The sequence below is a fragment of the Fundulus heteroclitus genome, unplaced genomic scaffold (assembly GCF_011125445.2).
Source record: "Fundulus heteroclitus isolate FHET01 unplaced genomic scaffold, MU-UCD_Fhet_4.1 scaffold_38, whole genome shotgun sequence".
Classification (NCBI taxonomy): Eukaryota; Metazoa; Chordata; class Actinopteri; order Cyprinodontiformes; family Fundulidae; genus Fundulus; species Fundulus heteroclitus.
In genome coordinates, this window is record NW_023396792.1 from 409,745 (window position 1) to 426,908 (window position 17,164).

The window sequence follows — 17,164 nt, forward strand, 5'->3', positions numbered from 1 at the left end:
TCTAAATGTTATCACTACCAAATAAGCTTGAAATGTCTTCATACCACAAGATCTTAAAATATGGAGCCATGATCACTACAAAACAAGCTTGAGATATTGTAATATTACATGTGTGATTTTTTTTAGGTTTACGAATTGGCTTTTGTGCACCATTTTGGAGCCGTTACTTGAAAACCTGAGTTTCTAAACATCTGGAATTTAGAAATGGAAAATGTCTAGGAACCCTGTCTTCATCAGCATCAGCTGCTAACAACTCAAGATTTGATCATGTCTTGTAGTAGGTCACCGTTCCTTTGGGAGGTCACATGGCTCCTGGCGAATAAGGGGAAAAAAAGGTGGCGGGCAAAAAAGACAGGACTTAAAAACGGGATGTGTAGACCTCCTGGAAGAATCGCAAATCCCAGAAGCACAAAACTATCGCATCAAGCTGCAGCCATAATCCAAGCAATGACAAAACAGTCAGTGTGAAGCAAAGCAGGCAGGCACCAAACCTTTAGAGCGTGCTTGTTTCCTATCAGTGACGGTGGGATCAAAGATAAAAAATAAAACAAAAACTCTGGCATAGATGAGTCAATGTCCAACCTCTGATGTAACAGCATTTGAAGGTGAGTCTCTGGTCTGTGGTGAAGTTACAACACACTGTAGCTGCATTTCCTCTGTGTGGCAACCCCCCACCCCTCCCTCCCCTTCCCCAGAGGAGGTCTGCTGCTGAAAAGCCTGGATGTCTTAGCACATCCTGCACTTTCAGTATGATAAAACAACCTTCAAATCTCACTCAGCCACATGGCTGCTCGTGCAGCTGCCTCGGCTGTTTTGACTCAGACTCAGGAGGGGATCAGGAGGAGCTGACACACACGCTACTTCAAGCTGTTTGACAGTTTTGCAGACCAAATCTTAGCCCACGTAAAGTTAAAGGTTAACGTCATGTTGATTTTAATGTTTTCACTTTTGGGTTTAGCTCTCTGTTGATCGTCCTCCTGTGGTCAGTCTCAAAACTCGGTCAACTGGTGACGGTGAAATGCAAAACACTGGATTGTTTGGCTGTAATGCAGAGAATAATCAGTCCATGAAAAAGAGCCCAGGCCTCTTTTCCTGGTCCAGATTGCTCTGTGATTAAGCAAATCCAAATCTTCAGAATTTGACCAAGAGCCTCCATAATTGTGCCAAATCTCTCTACTACCTTGTAGCTGGTCCACTTCTCTTCTTACCGCCTTCACTCCTGATAGGTTAGCATTTTTCAAAGTTAATGAACACACATACCATTGCAGTAATGCAATCTCATTTTAAACTCAGCGCTTGCACAACCCAACAAAAGGCTCTTTTATTTGAAGAAAATCGAGATGATTGTTTTACTGTTAAGCTTTTATTATCAAGTGCAACTGCAAAGTAGCATTTACTCTATATATGTGCTTTTCGGCACTCAAACCATTTCCGGTTAGACTTCTATAACAAAAGTGATACGAACATTAAGATTTATTTGCCATAAATTGGTGTTGCTCTATAAGCCAGACCCCTCTTTTTCTCTTAGCTTTGGATAAGGCATTAAAATATTCAACTTTAACCAATCAACTTATCAACTTGGTCTCAAGACAGATGTTTACAATACGAGGCAGATTATATTTGTCAAAGTTGCATCAAGCAAAGACATTTATTTCACTTTTAATGTTGCCATTTCCTGAATTAAAAAAAACTTTTCTTTTCTTTTGCCTTTTCCATTTGAAGAGTGGCCCAGAGAAATTGTCTTTGTATCACATATTGGAATCCTTTTTAATTATTAAATACATTTATACCACAGATCAACAAGAAACCATTAATGTTTCTTTAAAATTTCTAGACACTGATCAACTTAAGAAGTAAGATTCTGTTTTTAGGTACATTTATTTTCTGAATGTGGATTTCTAAAAAAATTTTTAACATTGTTAACATTGTTAGTTATATTAGCTCAAAGTCAAGAAAAGATCAGTAGAACCTTAATCCAAATTTGGTAATTTGATGTAAATTATGCTTAAAAATGTTTTTTCCCTTTTTTATGAGTCACTTACGTGCGCCTGAAAGCTGCTCTTATATCCAGACCTTCAGGAGCCCGGGCCTCTGAAAGGCAGAGCAGAGGCTAAACTGATCAGCTGTCCTGAAACATCGTTAGTCACAAGTAAAATACATGAGAAGCAAAACATAAACAACGCTCACCATGTACAGTCAAGTCAAAGTTGCAGCTGTCAAACTTGTCTTTGGATGAAACCTCACATCTGTAACCGCCAGCAAAGTTAGCTTTAGCAGCAATGATGTGCATCTCAAAGGTGTACACCTGAAACCACAGGCATGACGACACAAAATGAAGGAAATAGAGATTAAATGACGTTTCTCAGCAAGACAACGTAAAACAGACAAGATCATTAGGACTCTGAGCTTGCTTTTTTATTTTACAGAATTTAAATCTACATTTGTTAACAATTAATTAACAAATGTAGATTTAAGGTATACTTAGCATGATATTACCACTCCAATATAACCTGGTTGTATTTCAATATGTCATCAGCTCATGTATCTGAGCAACCGCATTGCCTAACTTTGGGGGAAATGGACAGAATATGTTACAAATATGTTGCCCCTGTTGCAAAATGTTGCATCTTCTAGTTTATTTCTTGTGGCCCATTCAAGTGTAGAAATAAGACCAATCGGCACTGAACAGACTAATAATCAATGTACATCTCTGAGTAGCACCAGTCTACCTTGGTGTTGCGGTCGTAGGTTTCCTTTAGCTGCAGGTGTTTTCCACACTTGCTGGCTAAGTCCATCCACTTCCCCTTGAACCATTTCACGCTGGGTTTCTTCAAAAGGGATTCAGCGTTTACTTTGGCCACAAATGTGAAGTTTTCACCTACATACAACAAACAGACATTTTGTTATTTGGTTTTACGTCCAGTGATAAAGTTCTGAAGATTATCAGCAGTGTTACATTTTTTTTATTTTTTATTTAGACTTCTAGCTTTGTATTCTATCATTTCTTAATGCTGCTTCAGTCACGTGAAGATGCAGATTTGGAAAAAATACCAAATGATAATGAATAGTCCGTTTTACATGTCATGTTATTTTTCAGTGAATCAGAAACAAAATGATGGCACCTTCTGTAGCATTGAAATTTAGCCTGTCTGATTCAGTGTTAGGTAACACTGTAACTAGCATTCATTGCAAAGTTGGCATCCATATATAACTTTTTTTAATCTGGTAAGACTGTGATATGAAAGATAAGGCATTTCATTATTATTTAGAAACAAGTCTTTAAAAAAAAACAAAAAAAAAAAAAAAACAAGTCTGGTGTTTTAAATCAACTCACCCACAGTGACTTCTCCACTCTGAGGTTTCTCTGTGAAGAGTCCAGTCAGGTCCTGTCTGGTGTCTGGAGGATGCGCCTCTGAAGAAAAGTCCAGCAAGGTCAATATGTCCACATAAAGTCAATGCATCAAAGACTAGATTTATTGTAACCAGAATATAATGACTTCACAACGGATCAATTCAATCTGAAAAACTCACACAGAAAGAAAAGGCAATTAGAAGAATTTTATTGATACAATATTTTAAGAGTTTGGCGCTCAGACCTCGGCAGGAAAAATTCACGCTGAATTATACTTGAATATGCATTAGCAGGCGTATGAGAACAGGGATATTTCCCCCCGGGTCTGAAACTGGTGGTGGAGTGGAGATAAGCAAAGTTTTTTCTGTCCATATGATGATCTGTTTGAGCTAGATGTCCAACTTGATAAACACAGGTTTTCATGAACTGTCCATGATGAGCAAGCATGAAGCGACTGTGGAGAGAAAAAACTCCCCCTTGGGAAGAAACCTCTGGCAGAACCAGGCTCAGCATGGCGGTCTTCTGCCGGACCGTTTTAAGGAGTGACTGGGAATTCCATAAGAGTCCAGGAGGAATTACACTCTGATAGGGACGAGGTTGAAGGAGGACCATAGGAAAGCCAGGCGGAGCTTGCTACAATGGTGGAGAAGGGGATGGAGGTGGGTTGAATCCGGTCGACAGAGTCCAAACCAAACACGCGCAGCCACTGCTTGCTCGCTGAGCAGAAGGCCGAGACGAGGATGTGGAGTTCTTTTTAAGATGAACCCAGGATGCTTATTGGCTTTGAGGAGGAGCAGTTCAAAGCTGATTGGCTTGTGTCAGAGGTGGATGAGTCCCTGATTGATGGAGGTAGGCAATAGAGTTTCTTCGGTCTGAATTTTCGCTTAAGCTGCATGAGTCCTTCTTGTTTTTGTTATTTAAGACAACCTGGATATAGGTGGAAGTTTTATATTTCAGTCTAAGGGGTGCTGAAACTAAGACATCCCCACCCAAATAAATAAATGAATAAATTAATAATCCAGCATAGAAAAAAATATCTAATTTCCAGCAGACATATTTATCTTTTCTGTGCATAAACTATGCTTGGGGTTTGGAAAGTTATTAAACAGTGGAATATAATTCCTAGTCCTCTGAAAAGGCTAAAATGAAGAGCAAACTATTACGCTGGACCAGACACGTTTTTGAAACTAAACACTGAAAAAGTGAACCAGGGCAGCCGTTTACTTGATAGTAACATTCAATTTCCAGTTAACACATGAAAAAGGTCTTTGTTGGGTTAAATAGATTTTCCTAGCAAGCATTACATGATTGCTTTTAACAAAACAAACACCTTTTTTATGTGTTAACTGCAATTTAATTGTTAATATAACGTAGGTAACTTATCGGTCACTTTTTTGAGCGTGGGTCTGATTTAAGCATCAAACAAAGCAAGAAAATCCTAATTTATTTTGCTTTTAACAGAAAAATATGGCAGTGATTAACATGCTGCAGTACAAAAATCTGTTATAGATTTAAAAACAGACCTTATTTAGTGTGCTGAAAATAAGTAAATCAATAAATGAAGCTGTTTCATGATTTATAGATCATACAGCTAATATTTAAACCCAAACTTTTGCCCTTATTGTGGGCAAATATCCAAATCTCCTCTATAAAAGTCTGGGAAAGTTTTACATTTTGAAATATAAAACGTGTAGGAGCCCTGATAATGGTACCCGGTAACTCACCCTCAGCTGGGTGAGCATCTTGTGTTGGAGCAGAAGTCTCTCCCTGCGTGGGAGCTGCAGGAGGCGGACCAGAGGCCGGGTCAGCCTTAACATCATCCTGTCCACCAGCAGGGGCCTCAGCTGGAGCCTCTGCGTCGATTTCATCATGGCGGTATCAAAAGCACACACAAGACATAAAAAACAGTGAAAAAAATAAAAAAAAACATACTTTGCTTCTGCCTTTGAGGTGACCGTTTGCTTTAACGGGTCATGTTATTGTTAAAGTGAAAATATGCTGAGCTTAGCGTTTTATTAAATATTCCTCGTCTTATCATCTCTAAATGGCCAGCTAACTTTCCACATGTTATCATCTGCCTCTCATTGTGGTGCTCAGGGTCTGTCAAGTGGTGGTTAGTCATGAGGAAATAACGTGGCGGCAAAGTGGGGCGTGGACAGCTGCAGCCATGCATTTGCAGCATGCCATTTATTTTTTTTGCAAAACATTTGCTTTCTTCTTATGAGATGAAAACGTCCTTAGCACGTCACATTGACAGTCTCCTGGTGCGATGTTGCTCAGAGGCACAAAGTAAACATTGGAAACTACAGTGCTCATATCCTCTGAAGAAAATGATTCAGCATCAGCAGTCTTAAATTAAGTGTTTGGAAAATTTGAGGACTGTTTAAACAAATGAGAACATAAAACAGAAATTGAGCACATTTACAGCAAATAATCAACAGGTTTTTTCCCCCAACCACAGATACTGGTTTACTTCCATACATTTCAATACTTGTACCTGTGGGCTCTCCGTTATGAATTTAGTTGTTTGTGTAAAGGAGTTATAAACAACCATTTAAAAGCATGTAAAATGTTATAAAGAAGTGTTGTATTGGGATTAAAATTTGGTGCACAGCAAAGCTTTGGATGTTTCACTAAGCGCTTTACTATGGCCCTCGGAAATCATACTGATGAGACATTATTAACATTTTTTACCAGCTTTAAACCAAGTGTTTAGACTAGCAATTTGAATAACTTATTCAGTATTTATACTGAAGCCTAGCCTTAAATATATTAATTGAAAAGTTATTAATATCTCAGCATTTCCTACCAAGCTATCAAAAGCCAACAGAAAGCACGTAGTGCTTCACAGATTTCATCAAAGGATGGAGAACGCGGTGGAGAAACATCAAGCGCATGCCGTGCATCCAGTGTTTCTTGCCTCAGTGGTTTTCTAAATTGAGTGCTCCGCTTTGTGCTCGGTGATGACTACACAAGCTATGATCAGAGGCCTCAAATGCACAGCTGCAGCATCAAAATCTCCCACCTGGCTTTGATATGACCCGCAGCTCAAACCTGACCTTTGAGCCCCCAGCAATCACAGCATAGACATTGGCATCTTCCAGGCTGATGTCTCTTATAGTGAGGGAGTGCTTGTTTCCATCTGCTGTGATTGAATATTTGTTGCCACTGGCAATATCCTTCGAGTTGCACTGCCATTTTACTTTAGCGTCAGTCTTCTCGGTCTCGGCTTCAAAAGCCACGGAGGAGCCTACCTCTGCCTCCTGAGTCTTTGGTTTCTTGGAAAAAGCTGAAACTAGAGACAGGGTCGAAGTAAACACTTTGAAGCGTAAAAAAAAAAAAATGGGACTGTGATCTTTTTATCAGTAAACTCAGCTTTTCATTGTTTCGCTGATCGACTGAGCACTATGTGAGATCATTCAGCAGATATGCTGTAACCAAACACAAGTTAGACGAAATCTGAAAAAGTGTTGTTGCACTTAAAGAATATTATAAAATCACAGGTTCTTACCATTCACTAGGTTTTTGATTATGCGTGCTGTAGTTTAGCATGTTTATTACTGTTTAGGGAAACCTTTAAAGCTCAGTTCTTCTGATTAACCTTAAACACTTCTCAAGTAATTAGAACAGTATATTACGCGGCCATAGCAGTAAAGATGAATACTCTTTTTCTTTGACATTTCAGGTCTGCAATGCATTCGTCTAAAGGCCAGTTAAAAGGTAAAGGAAAAGGTGAATGTGAAAGTTATCTCTAGTTTGTATTCAGGTGACTCAGCACAGATTTTGTCTTGGAGGAGCTAAGATAAGCTAACCTGACAACAGCCAGCTGCATGTATCGCTCCGCCTAGCTCCACTCACATACATCTGGGACATCGCTCATTGAAAATGATTTCCCCAACCAAATTTTTGGTCTGGCCAATCAGGACGCAGGGCGGGTGTTTCATGGATGTGACGTAGTGGAGAAGCCACCGTGAGATTCCAACAACAATGGCGGCTCGCGTCGAGGAAGCAAGCGTTAGCATTGATGCTGCTATTTCTTCCGTGTTGTCCAATCTATCTGATATTGTTTCATTAAAAGAACATCAGAGAACGGCTCTGAAGGTTTTTGTTGGTGGAAACCATGTTTTCGCCCTTCTCCCGACCGGATTTGGCAAGTTTTGTTTTCCGGGGCGCGGACGCGGACGCGCCCCGGAGCGGTTAGCGGTTAGCGCGAACCATATTGGGAGGCCTTTAGTCCTCGACGCGGTCGGCCCGGGATCGACTCCGACCCGCGGCGCTTTGCTGCCTGTCTTCCCCCCTCTTCCTGTCAGCTCACTGTCAATAAAAGGTGTGCCACTACAGTGTTTCCCGCAGGAATTTGCTTATGCGAGGCGGACCGACTTGCGGGGGGGGGGGGGGGGTTGGACGACACGTTTTCCGCGGCCGCCTCGCCGAGATAGCGCTGCGGGAAACCCTGCACTAGAGAGCCGCAAACACATAAAAAAAAAAAAAAGTTTTTTTTTTCCTGCGTCGGTCTCATCAGCGTCACGGGTTAGCTTCGGTGTGAGTGGTTGAAATAGCACGTCGATAAAGATGACAGACAAGTGGCTTATCCAATCATATGCAAGGAGTTTTGATAAGGCCCAGCCTTCAGTAAAGGCAATTCCTATGGCCGTGTCCCAGATGTATGTGAGTGGAGCTAGGCGGAGCGATACATGCAGCTGGCTGTTGTCAGGTTAAAGATAAGCAGGAAAGCATGTGGAATCACATTTAGGTCCCTTTGGGGCTTATAGTTTAATTTAAAATACACTAAAGCAAGTTGGAAAGAATATATTGCAAGACTACAAACACACATTTTTATAACAAACACTGTTCCCTTGATAACTTTTAAAATTGTTTTTTAGGAAGCCAACAAATACATACATTTTACTCTCATTGTGTGTTAAAGGCTGTATGTACTCCATCGAAGCCTGTACAGACTTCAAACGAACAGAGGAATTTGATTGCTATCCCAGGGCTGCAAGAATAAACTTCACTCTTTTCTTGTAGGCCAGGTTTTGGACTTTTTGCAGCTTGTTGTGCAGAAGCATGAGAGGCCCAATTCTCCACTTGGGCTTTTGTCAAGTATGAAATGTCCTGGTCAGAAAGAATTTTGTTCTCATATTTACAGCCCTGGCAGCGCGTACTCTGTTCTTGCGTAGTATGTATTGGCCTTTACTCAAGGTGGCAAGAACAAGAACAAGAACATTTCTGGCCTGGACATATCATACTTCACAAGAACTCAAGTGTAGGACTCCTGCGAAGTCTTCATTGTGTCCCTTCCTCTGCAGCGTTTGCCCGTTCTGTAACAATGTTCACTTCTAATTTAACTTTATTGTTGCAGCCCTAGGTTAGGGATTCTCTCAGCTTGTTCTAGAAAATTAGCTGAACAAAAAGTGTTTCCTTGTTTGGTATAAGAGAGATTTGGTTATCCCAGCTTTACTGCTGGTGCAGATTTCCGAAAAGGTTTGCACTCGTATGCTTCATTAGGAATAAAAATGTTCTTTCCATCTTGAGTAAATATTCTCTTAGGTTTATGCCGAGTATGTACAGGCCTTAATTCTGTCTGCTTGTATTATGCCTCCACACGCGCCACATATTGATCTTGATTCATCACACCTGTCTCAAACTCTTTGATTTCTCAGTTGTTGCTATATTTGCCTCTGTAGTGTTAGTATTATGTAAAGTTTATCAGTTTTATATTAGTCCCTCTGATGTACTCCTTTCTTGTAATAATTCATTCTCTTGGCATGTGTACTGACACTGCATGTTTGAACTTTCTTGATTTTCTGTCCCTCCATTATGACCATCCAACTATTTTAACAGGAGGAACTAGCTTTAGACATCGGAAAAGCCTGTCTGGTGCCCTGACATGTCTCCCAAAGATGTAATAAATTTAAAAACAACAAGATGACCCATAACCTCTTCAAGCATTTGGGTATTTGCAGAACCATTGAGAGAAGATTGAAGCAATGTCCGTCCAGTTTATAAAAGTTGTAAAAATATGTTGACCAGCACGTATTCTCAGATCCAGATTGAAGATAAAAAACATATTTATGCTTAAATGATTCCAAGTTGAGGTTAGGAGGAAAAATAATCATAGATTTGTTGATAATGAGTCAGAAATGAAACCATAAAGCTCTAAAATAAAATCAGGAACAGGTGATGTTTTAGAAAACTACACATCAACATGTATATTAGAACCGATGGCAATGTCAGGTGTCTTTAGTGATCTATGGAAAGATCACTATGATATTTCCTTGTAAAGGTCTTCTCACTGTGCCTGCGTAATAGACCATCTGTTAAAGTTCCTGCATTAGCCCTGTTTGGAAAAGTTGTCACTATCGAACACTTGCCATCTTCAAAAGGGGTCTAAAAATAGTCCAACTGAAAGCTCTGATGGTGGAGGTGTTTCACACATGGCACAGCGCGCCTGGAATCCTGACCTATATGTAGGCGTTACATAGATACAGATACTATTTACAGATTTGAATGTGGGGTAGTTCCACACGGGAATACAACGTGGAACAAACAATAAATAACTAAAGGGTAAATTCAAACCATCTTATCAATGGAAACAATAAAACGAGGTTGCATTGTCATTTTAGATTATTGTCAGTCATCACAACATATTTAAAAGACCTTTATCAACCCAAAGAGGAACCTAAACTTGGTGCTACAACTAATGGTACAGCACCTATTGCCATCTATTGTCTAAATCTGAGCTTTTCACTTGATCAGGGTCCAAAATAACATGATCAACACTTCTTTGAAAATGTTAATAATCTCCAGTTAAGACAGCATACATGTGTTTGAACTGTTATTCACCAGTGGTGTAAAGTTTGACAGGTTTTTCTTAGAGGTCCACGTGTTTGGTTTAAGGCACCGCATGAACTATGTAGTAGATGCTTTCGATGGTACAACAAACCGCGCTTCCTAGGTCTCACATCCACAATATCCATATGCCCGAGCACCTGTAACGCCCCCTGACAACATGGCGCTCTGGATGGTGTGCCTCACGGCCCACAGCAAAAGCAGACGATCTATTTGTTCCCTAGTTTTGTAACTTTGGGTTTATTTCTTAAGCTAATTAAAAGCTGAATGGATTTAGTTTGAAAAAAAAAAAGTTTAACAGGTGGATTCCTAATTTAGGTTTGCTTGCCAAAATATTTCTGCATCACAGAGGCCGCGGGGTGTTAATAACAGCTATTAGTATAACTACAGGCTCAAGATAATCCAAACGGTTACTGTGCTGCTCAAATCCTTCACACTGCAGGTCTTACCACATGCGAGTGGCCCATTTGGACACCACTGTGCCATCTGATAGCACAAACAAGCAACTTATCGTCGTTCGCAAAGGGAAAACTGTGGCTATCATTTGTCACGCTGTAATCCTGTTGGGGATTTTGGATCTCGGGATGGTTTTGCGTATGCAGCGATGTCGGAAATGTGACAAGTATCGGGTTCACCTCGTACAATGTCTCCAGCTGACAGGAGCACGTTGACAAGAGTTCCTGACATGACGGAGCTGTTTCCTGCTGAAAGTGCTGTGAACATTGGACACGTTATTGCACCTGGTATGGGCTTATTTTGGCTCCCATGTGAGCGCTGTTACATCACAAAACCAAGCCGTATGGATTACGAAACTAAGAAATGAATTCAGTAGAATTAGATTAGCTTAACTCGTAATGCAAATGTTAGTGTAACTTCCCTTTGGGATTAATAAAGTATTTTTTTTATTTAGTTATAGTTATTACCTTATATGTTGTCGGCATTTTGGATTTGACTTAATTATGAGCTTTTTATTTAGTTATGCAGTTTTGGATTTGTCTCATATCTTACAAATATTTAACATAAACATGTAAAAAAGTCTAATGACTTGCACTTATTTTTCACATTAACTAAGAAACGTACTCTTGGTGTAGCAGTAACAATAACTGGTGTAAATCAAGGTAATCCATTAAGTGAATATTAATTAATTAATCGATTATTATTATAATCGATTAATTAATTAATCGTCTCACAAAGCAGCTAAATGAAACATACCTGTTTTTTTGGCTGGTTCTGGCATCCTGAACGATATCCTCTCACTTCTGTAGTGTTACTCAGCCGCTCCGGTTTGCTCCCAGGGTCAAGCCCCGGCCTTTAATAGTGGTCCTGTTTCCAAACCCAACCCACTCCTGCAGCCATTTTCCAGGCCAGACCTAACACACAGTGTATTAAAAACCCGCTGTTCCTTCACCAGAGGCAATGACCTAGCTCACACCACCCCACCCTGCTTATGTCTGACCTTGAGCTATATTTCGACCATCCTTTCTGCACCACCTCAGCTGAATGATAGGCCTTGAGAGTGTGGGGAAGGGATGCAAAACAGAGGTTATAATTAGAACAAAGAATTTAGAAGAAGTTTTTGTTCTCTGCTGCACCCTGTCTCCATCTAACTCTAACAAGGAGAATTAGAAGGTGGTCTTCAGTTTCCCTGTTTCTTTTTGTCTTTGGTCTCTATCTGCCCCATGCTTGCTGCATGGTGCGCTTAATTTCAGCTGAAAGATAGTTGTAAGACTTCATTTACAAATGGGAAATCTCTGCATTGCTGAAACACTTAGCTCGACCACTGTTGTACTTCAGAGGTGGGTAGATGTCTGGCGACTATGGGTGTAACTGCACCCAAAAATCACTTAACTCAGCTACAAATTCATGGTTCATTGAAGGTTTCAGAATGTTTCAATAAAGAAAAACTAACAAAATGTGTACATGTTATTTTATTGTATTGCTTTGTTCGGTTGTCAATGCATAAAGTTTACATTTTCTGACATAATTTAAATGTTAGAAATATTTTCTAAGCATGACAAAAAGGGGCAGCATATAACTGACTGGAGATTTGGTTTGATTTTGTCAACTAATGAAAGATAAGCATGCATTACTGAAAGATGGATGGATGGATGGATGGATGACAAAGGATGGATGACTATATATATATATATATATATATATATATATATATATATATATATATATATATATATATATATATATGTGTGTGTGTGTGTGTGTTTGTGTGTGCTTTTTAATGGGCCATTAAGAGACAGGTTTTCACTGTAACTTTTGAAGTTAATTTAGCTGCTCGAGCCTAACATCAGAATGTCTGGTTTTCCTGGTGCACAGGAAAGAAAAGAGGATAAGAAAAGATGAACAGAGAAGTTTGAGGGATTTTTATGAGTAAATATAGATTAAAAAGATGAGGATGAGACTGGAAGTGCAGCAGGAAGGGAATCACATGATTCCCACCCAGAACAAGGTAAGCAGCAATGCAGCCCTTAGTGTTTATCAATGTAGCTTTTAGGCTTAGCATCCATTAGCCAGTGTGGGAGACACACCACATTCTCTTTAAGAGCCACAGTTGAGCTTAGTGGCTCCGACAGAACAGACACCAGAGGGACGACAGAGCCAGTCTGGAAGTCAGAGCGGAGCAGGAGAGCAAGCCGAGGCAAGGCACTCTGGTGACAGAGAGAAAGAAGGAGGATGTAGCAGTTATTTAGCTGAAAGAATCCACCCTGCAGCGGAAAGATAGAGCCCTCCTATCGCTCCCTGTCAAGTCATTTATTAGGAATGATGAACAGTAAAACCAGGTGCTCTATAAATTCTGCAGTTCCTGACCACAAAAAAAGTGAACACCAATAATTAATATTCTAACACGTCGGCACCAGTTTTCTTACAAAATGCTTCCCAACTTTTTGATGAGATGTTTGAACAATAACTGAGCTTTTTAAATATCAGGTTGAAGAGTATGATAGCAGAGAGAGACAAAAGGAGAAGGAGGCGACTGAGTAAGTGGAGCAGTTGAAGAGAGAGAGAAAAAATAGGTGACCAAAGAGGCGCAGAGATAAGACTGGAAGAGACAACGCAGGAGGCACAGATGACCAGGTAACAGACCTAAAAATATAATTAGTCCACGTAAGCATTTTTAGGTTTAGTTCTCTCTTGTCTAATTACTTATGGTTGGACGTGTTGAACCACGTGTTGTAAGTTTTTCCCTACCAAATTACATCACACCATGTAAGTGAATACACCTGAAAAATCAGGTAATTTTGGTATGCAGTAAAATACATCCTTGAAATGTAATATATTGGTAGCATACTCGGAAAAAAATATGACAGAATAAAAAATGTTTGTTAATTGTTGAACTGATGTGGAACAGAAAAGGTTCAGAGTAAAAAACAAAGAAAACTGGAGGGTTTGTAAATCACAGTAAAAGCATTACGATGTAGTTCTGATACAGGAACGTCACATTGGCCTGAATCCTTTTACAAAAGCAAATGAGTCAATAAATAAATAAATGGACAGGGAGTTGAACGCCCCCTCATGGTAGACTCAACTTACACCCTTACCCACCACAGATAGCAGTCACAGAGCCCATGGAGGGGCCGGCAGCATCTGGACAGAATGGATCAGAGACCGACTCGCCCCCTTAATTTGAGCCGGCCTGTCTTTCTCCATAGAATGACTCACATCAACTTAATGGGATCAGACAGGATTTTGTTCACCTGATCACGTTGGTTGAATCTTGTGACAGACTGCCTGTTTAATGCCATGCAAATCTAAACTTTTCTGACAGATTCAATGTTTTTTGTTGACTGTAACCAATATGTGTATTATATTTCACCCTATAAGCAATAACTTTTTAGAACCATTAAATTAAATGCATCTGGCCATATTAACAACCAGTATACTGTTTATGATACCGAGAAGGTTCCATCACAACACATTATTTTATTGTACCTGTGGCATCCCCCCCAAAAAACATTATTACTGAGAAATCTCTGTTTATTGTTCCCCTCACATCCATCCATCCATCCATCCATCCATCCATCCATCCATCCATCCATCCATCCATCCATCCATCCATCCATCCATCCATCCATCCATCCATCCATCCATCCATCCATTTTCCATCACTTTGAAAAAGTCCTCTGTGTTGTAAAGCTTGTATAACAGTGTATATTCTGTCCTTTTAAAATAACTCAACATTGAGCCATTAATGTCCAAACTGCTGGCAGCAAAAGTGAGTACACCCCTCAGTAAAAATGTCCAAAAGTGTGCCCAATTAGCTATTTCCCAACCCCGGATGTCAAGTTTGTGTAACGAGGTCTCAGGTGTGAATGGGGAGCGGTTGTGTTGAATTTGGTGTTACCACTCTGACAGTCTCTCATACTCATCACTGGATGTTCAACATGACACCTCATGATAAAGAACTCTCTGAGGCGCTGAAAAAGAAATTGCTCTACATAAAAGATGGCGGAAGTTATAAGGAGACTGCCAACACCCTGCTGGGGAGCTGCAGCACCGTGGCCAAGACCATGCAGTGGTTTAACAGGACGGGTTCCACTCTGAACAGGCCTCGCCAGATCCACCAAAGGAGGAAAGTGCATCTCCTCAGCGTCCTTTTACAGAGGTTGTCTTTTAAAAAATAAAGGAATGAGTGCTACCAGGTTTGAAACTCAAACTGCTCTGCATGGCTGTTGTCCCAGAAGAAAGCCTCCTCTAAAGATGAAGACAAGTAAACTAAGGACGTAGATTTCTGGAATCATGCCCTGTGGTCCTCGTCCAGTGAACGCTGGAGATAGGCACCAGCAACCCCACGACCCCATGAGGGATTATAAGGGATGGTAGCCCTGTGGTCTGGGGAGACATAGATAAACTGATGTGGTTCAGATGGTGTCAAGCATATGTGGTGGTAACCAGGGTAGGAGCTCAAAGACAAATGTGTCTTACCTACAGTCAAGCATGAGTGTGCTGCCGGCTGTGGGAACCTACAGTTCATTGAGGGAACCATGAACATCAACATGGACTGTGACGTACTGACGCAGAACATGATCCCCTTGCCTTTGGGAACTGTGCCACAGGGCAGTTTTTCTAAATGATAAAAGACCCCAAACACACCTCCAAGACCATTGTCTTGCTAAAGAAACTGAGGGTAAAGGTGCTGGAATAATCAAGCATAAGGTATTGAGTCTTTGAGCACAATTTGGACATTTTAACTTATGGGTGTACTCATTTAAGTTGCTGGCGGTTTAGACATTAATGTCTGTGTGTTGTTTTGGGGGGACATCAAATGTACGCTAATGCTGCATTCAATTTTTCCTCATTAGTCGGAGTTTCCGACCTGTAAGTACACAAGATACTTTTCAGTGTTCATCAGACGGGATTTTTCTGTGCTGTTTATATGCACGATACACAGCGTAGAACAGTGTTACTGTCTTTGTTATTGTTTTAAAAGCAGTGTCCCTGGTGGCTAACGGAGCAATGAAAAAGTGTCACCTCTTGGTGTTTAACGTTTCATGTTAAGTTGAACAGTTCAGCATGGCTTAAAAAAAGACAATAAAGTAAATGCAGTAAAATATGACTGAAAAACACATTATGAGACTCAGGTTGGCTGTAGTTATATATTTAATACCTGCTTTTCTGTGGGCGTCCATGTTTTTTCCTACTGTCCGACAAGCGGGAAACTGGAACGCAACAAAAAGGCGGCGATAATGTAGTCAGCTCCACACTGACTACATTATCAAAGTGTCATATCTTTAGTGTTATCCCATGAAAAGATAGGATAACATGTTTACAAAAACATGAGGGGTGTACTCACTTTTGTGAGATACTTTATACTCCAAATAGAGATTTAAAAATGAAATTCAGTGAGAAGTGTTGCTACTAATTAAAAACGTTAGCTAATTTTAAGGCTTTATAAACTTTTTTTTCAGAGAGTCAATACATTTGGAGTGTGGTATATCGTATTTTTTCTACTTGTCAACAGTGTTTGTTTTATTCTTGTACATTTCAGCTTCCAAGAAGAAAATGTTTTTCAAGGTGATTCCCAGTGAGGAATGCATATGTTAGGTTCTTTGTCAGGTTTTTCAAACCAAAGACTTAAAATATTGTCCCCTTTGCTTATCTATTAAGGACACAGAGTCTTAGGACAGAGTGTTAGAAAACCTATAGAACAGATGTTTGACGATTTTAAAATACTTAAAAAATTTTAAAGAAATAAGAGTTGTTTTGTACAGCACTGGCCTATCTTAGATAAATCAATGTATCAGCTCGGCAGACTGTAGCATTCAGTCCGGTCATCTGTTATTATGGATCTATACTGACCATCGTGGGGCTCTTGAGAAGCCTGTGGACAATTTATATGCTGAACTGCACAGGTTAACAAAACTGGCAACTCTTTTTTTTAATATATAACAGAGCAATACTGTTTATTTGAAGTCTAAGTGTATTATACCTAAATGAGTTTTGAAGTGCAACAAATAAAGTTGTAAAAATTAAAATTTTCTAGTTCTCTTTTGCATTGGTGATGCAGCAGAAAACAAAACAATTTCTTCAGAAGAGAGTAAAGTAAAACCAAACCTGCGCTGTCTTTTTAATGTCTTGAATGAAACACTTTCCCTTAACAAAGAGGCAATCAACACACACTTTGTTTTCGTGGCGACTGACATGAACAAACCAGATGTGTCACTGTAGAGTCCTCAAACCAGCCACGAGCGGAAAGCTGATGTCTGCAGTTTGTCAGGATTCGGTTATATGCAAGCATTGAGTGACAAGACACTTAGCCTCCTCAGGCCTTCATTAACCTCAAAGTTCCTCAATGTGTAGCTGTTATCTTTAAGATGTAATGAAAGATAATAAACTTCATCTGTAAAACCTAACACTCTTTAACTTCACAGTTTGTCTGTCTCTTCTTCTTCTTCTTTTTTTATTTCTGAAGTTTGTTGAAGTTGGCTCGACATAATCTTCGCAAAC

At 39.9% G+C, this 17,164-nt stretch overlaps 1 protein-coding gene across 6 annotated transcripts in view; it reads right to left on the bottom strand.

Annotated features, from left to right (window-relative positions):
* Positions 1-11,585, bottom strand: part of mybpc3 (myosin binding protein C3) — a 34,518-nt gene extending 22,933 nt beyond the window's left edge. For 3 of the 6 annotated variants that reach the window (XM_021309592.2, XM_021309590.2, XM_021309589.2), the window contains exons 1-6: positions 11,417-11,583; positions 5,077-5,205; positions 3,335-3,412; positions 2,730-2,878; positions 2,188-2,305; positions 2,043-2,091 (exon numbers count right to left, since the gene is read on the bottom strand). In XM_021309592.2, the coding sequence (XP_021165267.2) occupies positions 2,043-2,091; positions 2,188-2,305; positions 2,730-2,878; positions 3,335-3,412; positions 5,077-5,205; positions 11,417-11,441 (548 nt within the window). In that variant the 5' untranslated portion in view covers positions 11,442-11,583. Of the gene's footprint in view, positions 1-2,042; positions 2,092-2,187; positions 2,306-2,729; positions 2,879-3,334; positions 3,413-5,076; positions 5,206-6,377; positions 6,648-11,416 lie in introns of all 6 variants that reach the window. The other 3 variants (XM_021309591.2, XM_012850741.3, XM_012850739.3) reach the window with 2 other exon arrangements.
* Between the last annotated feature and the right edge of the window lie 5,579 nt (positions 11,586-17,164).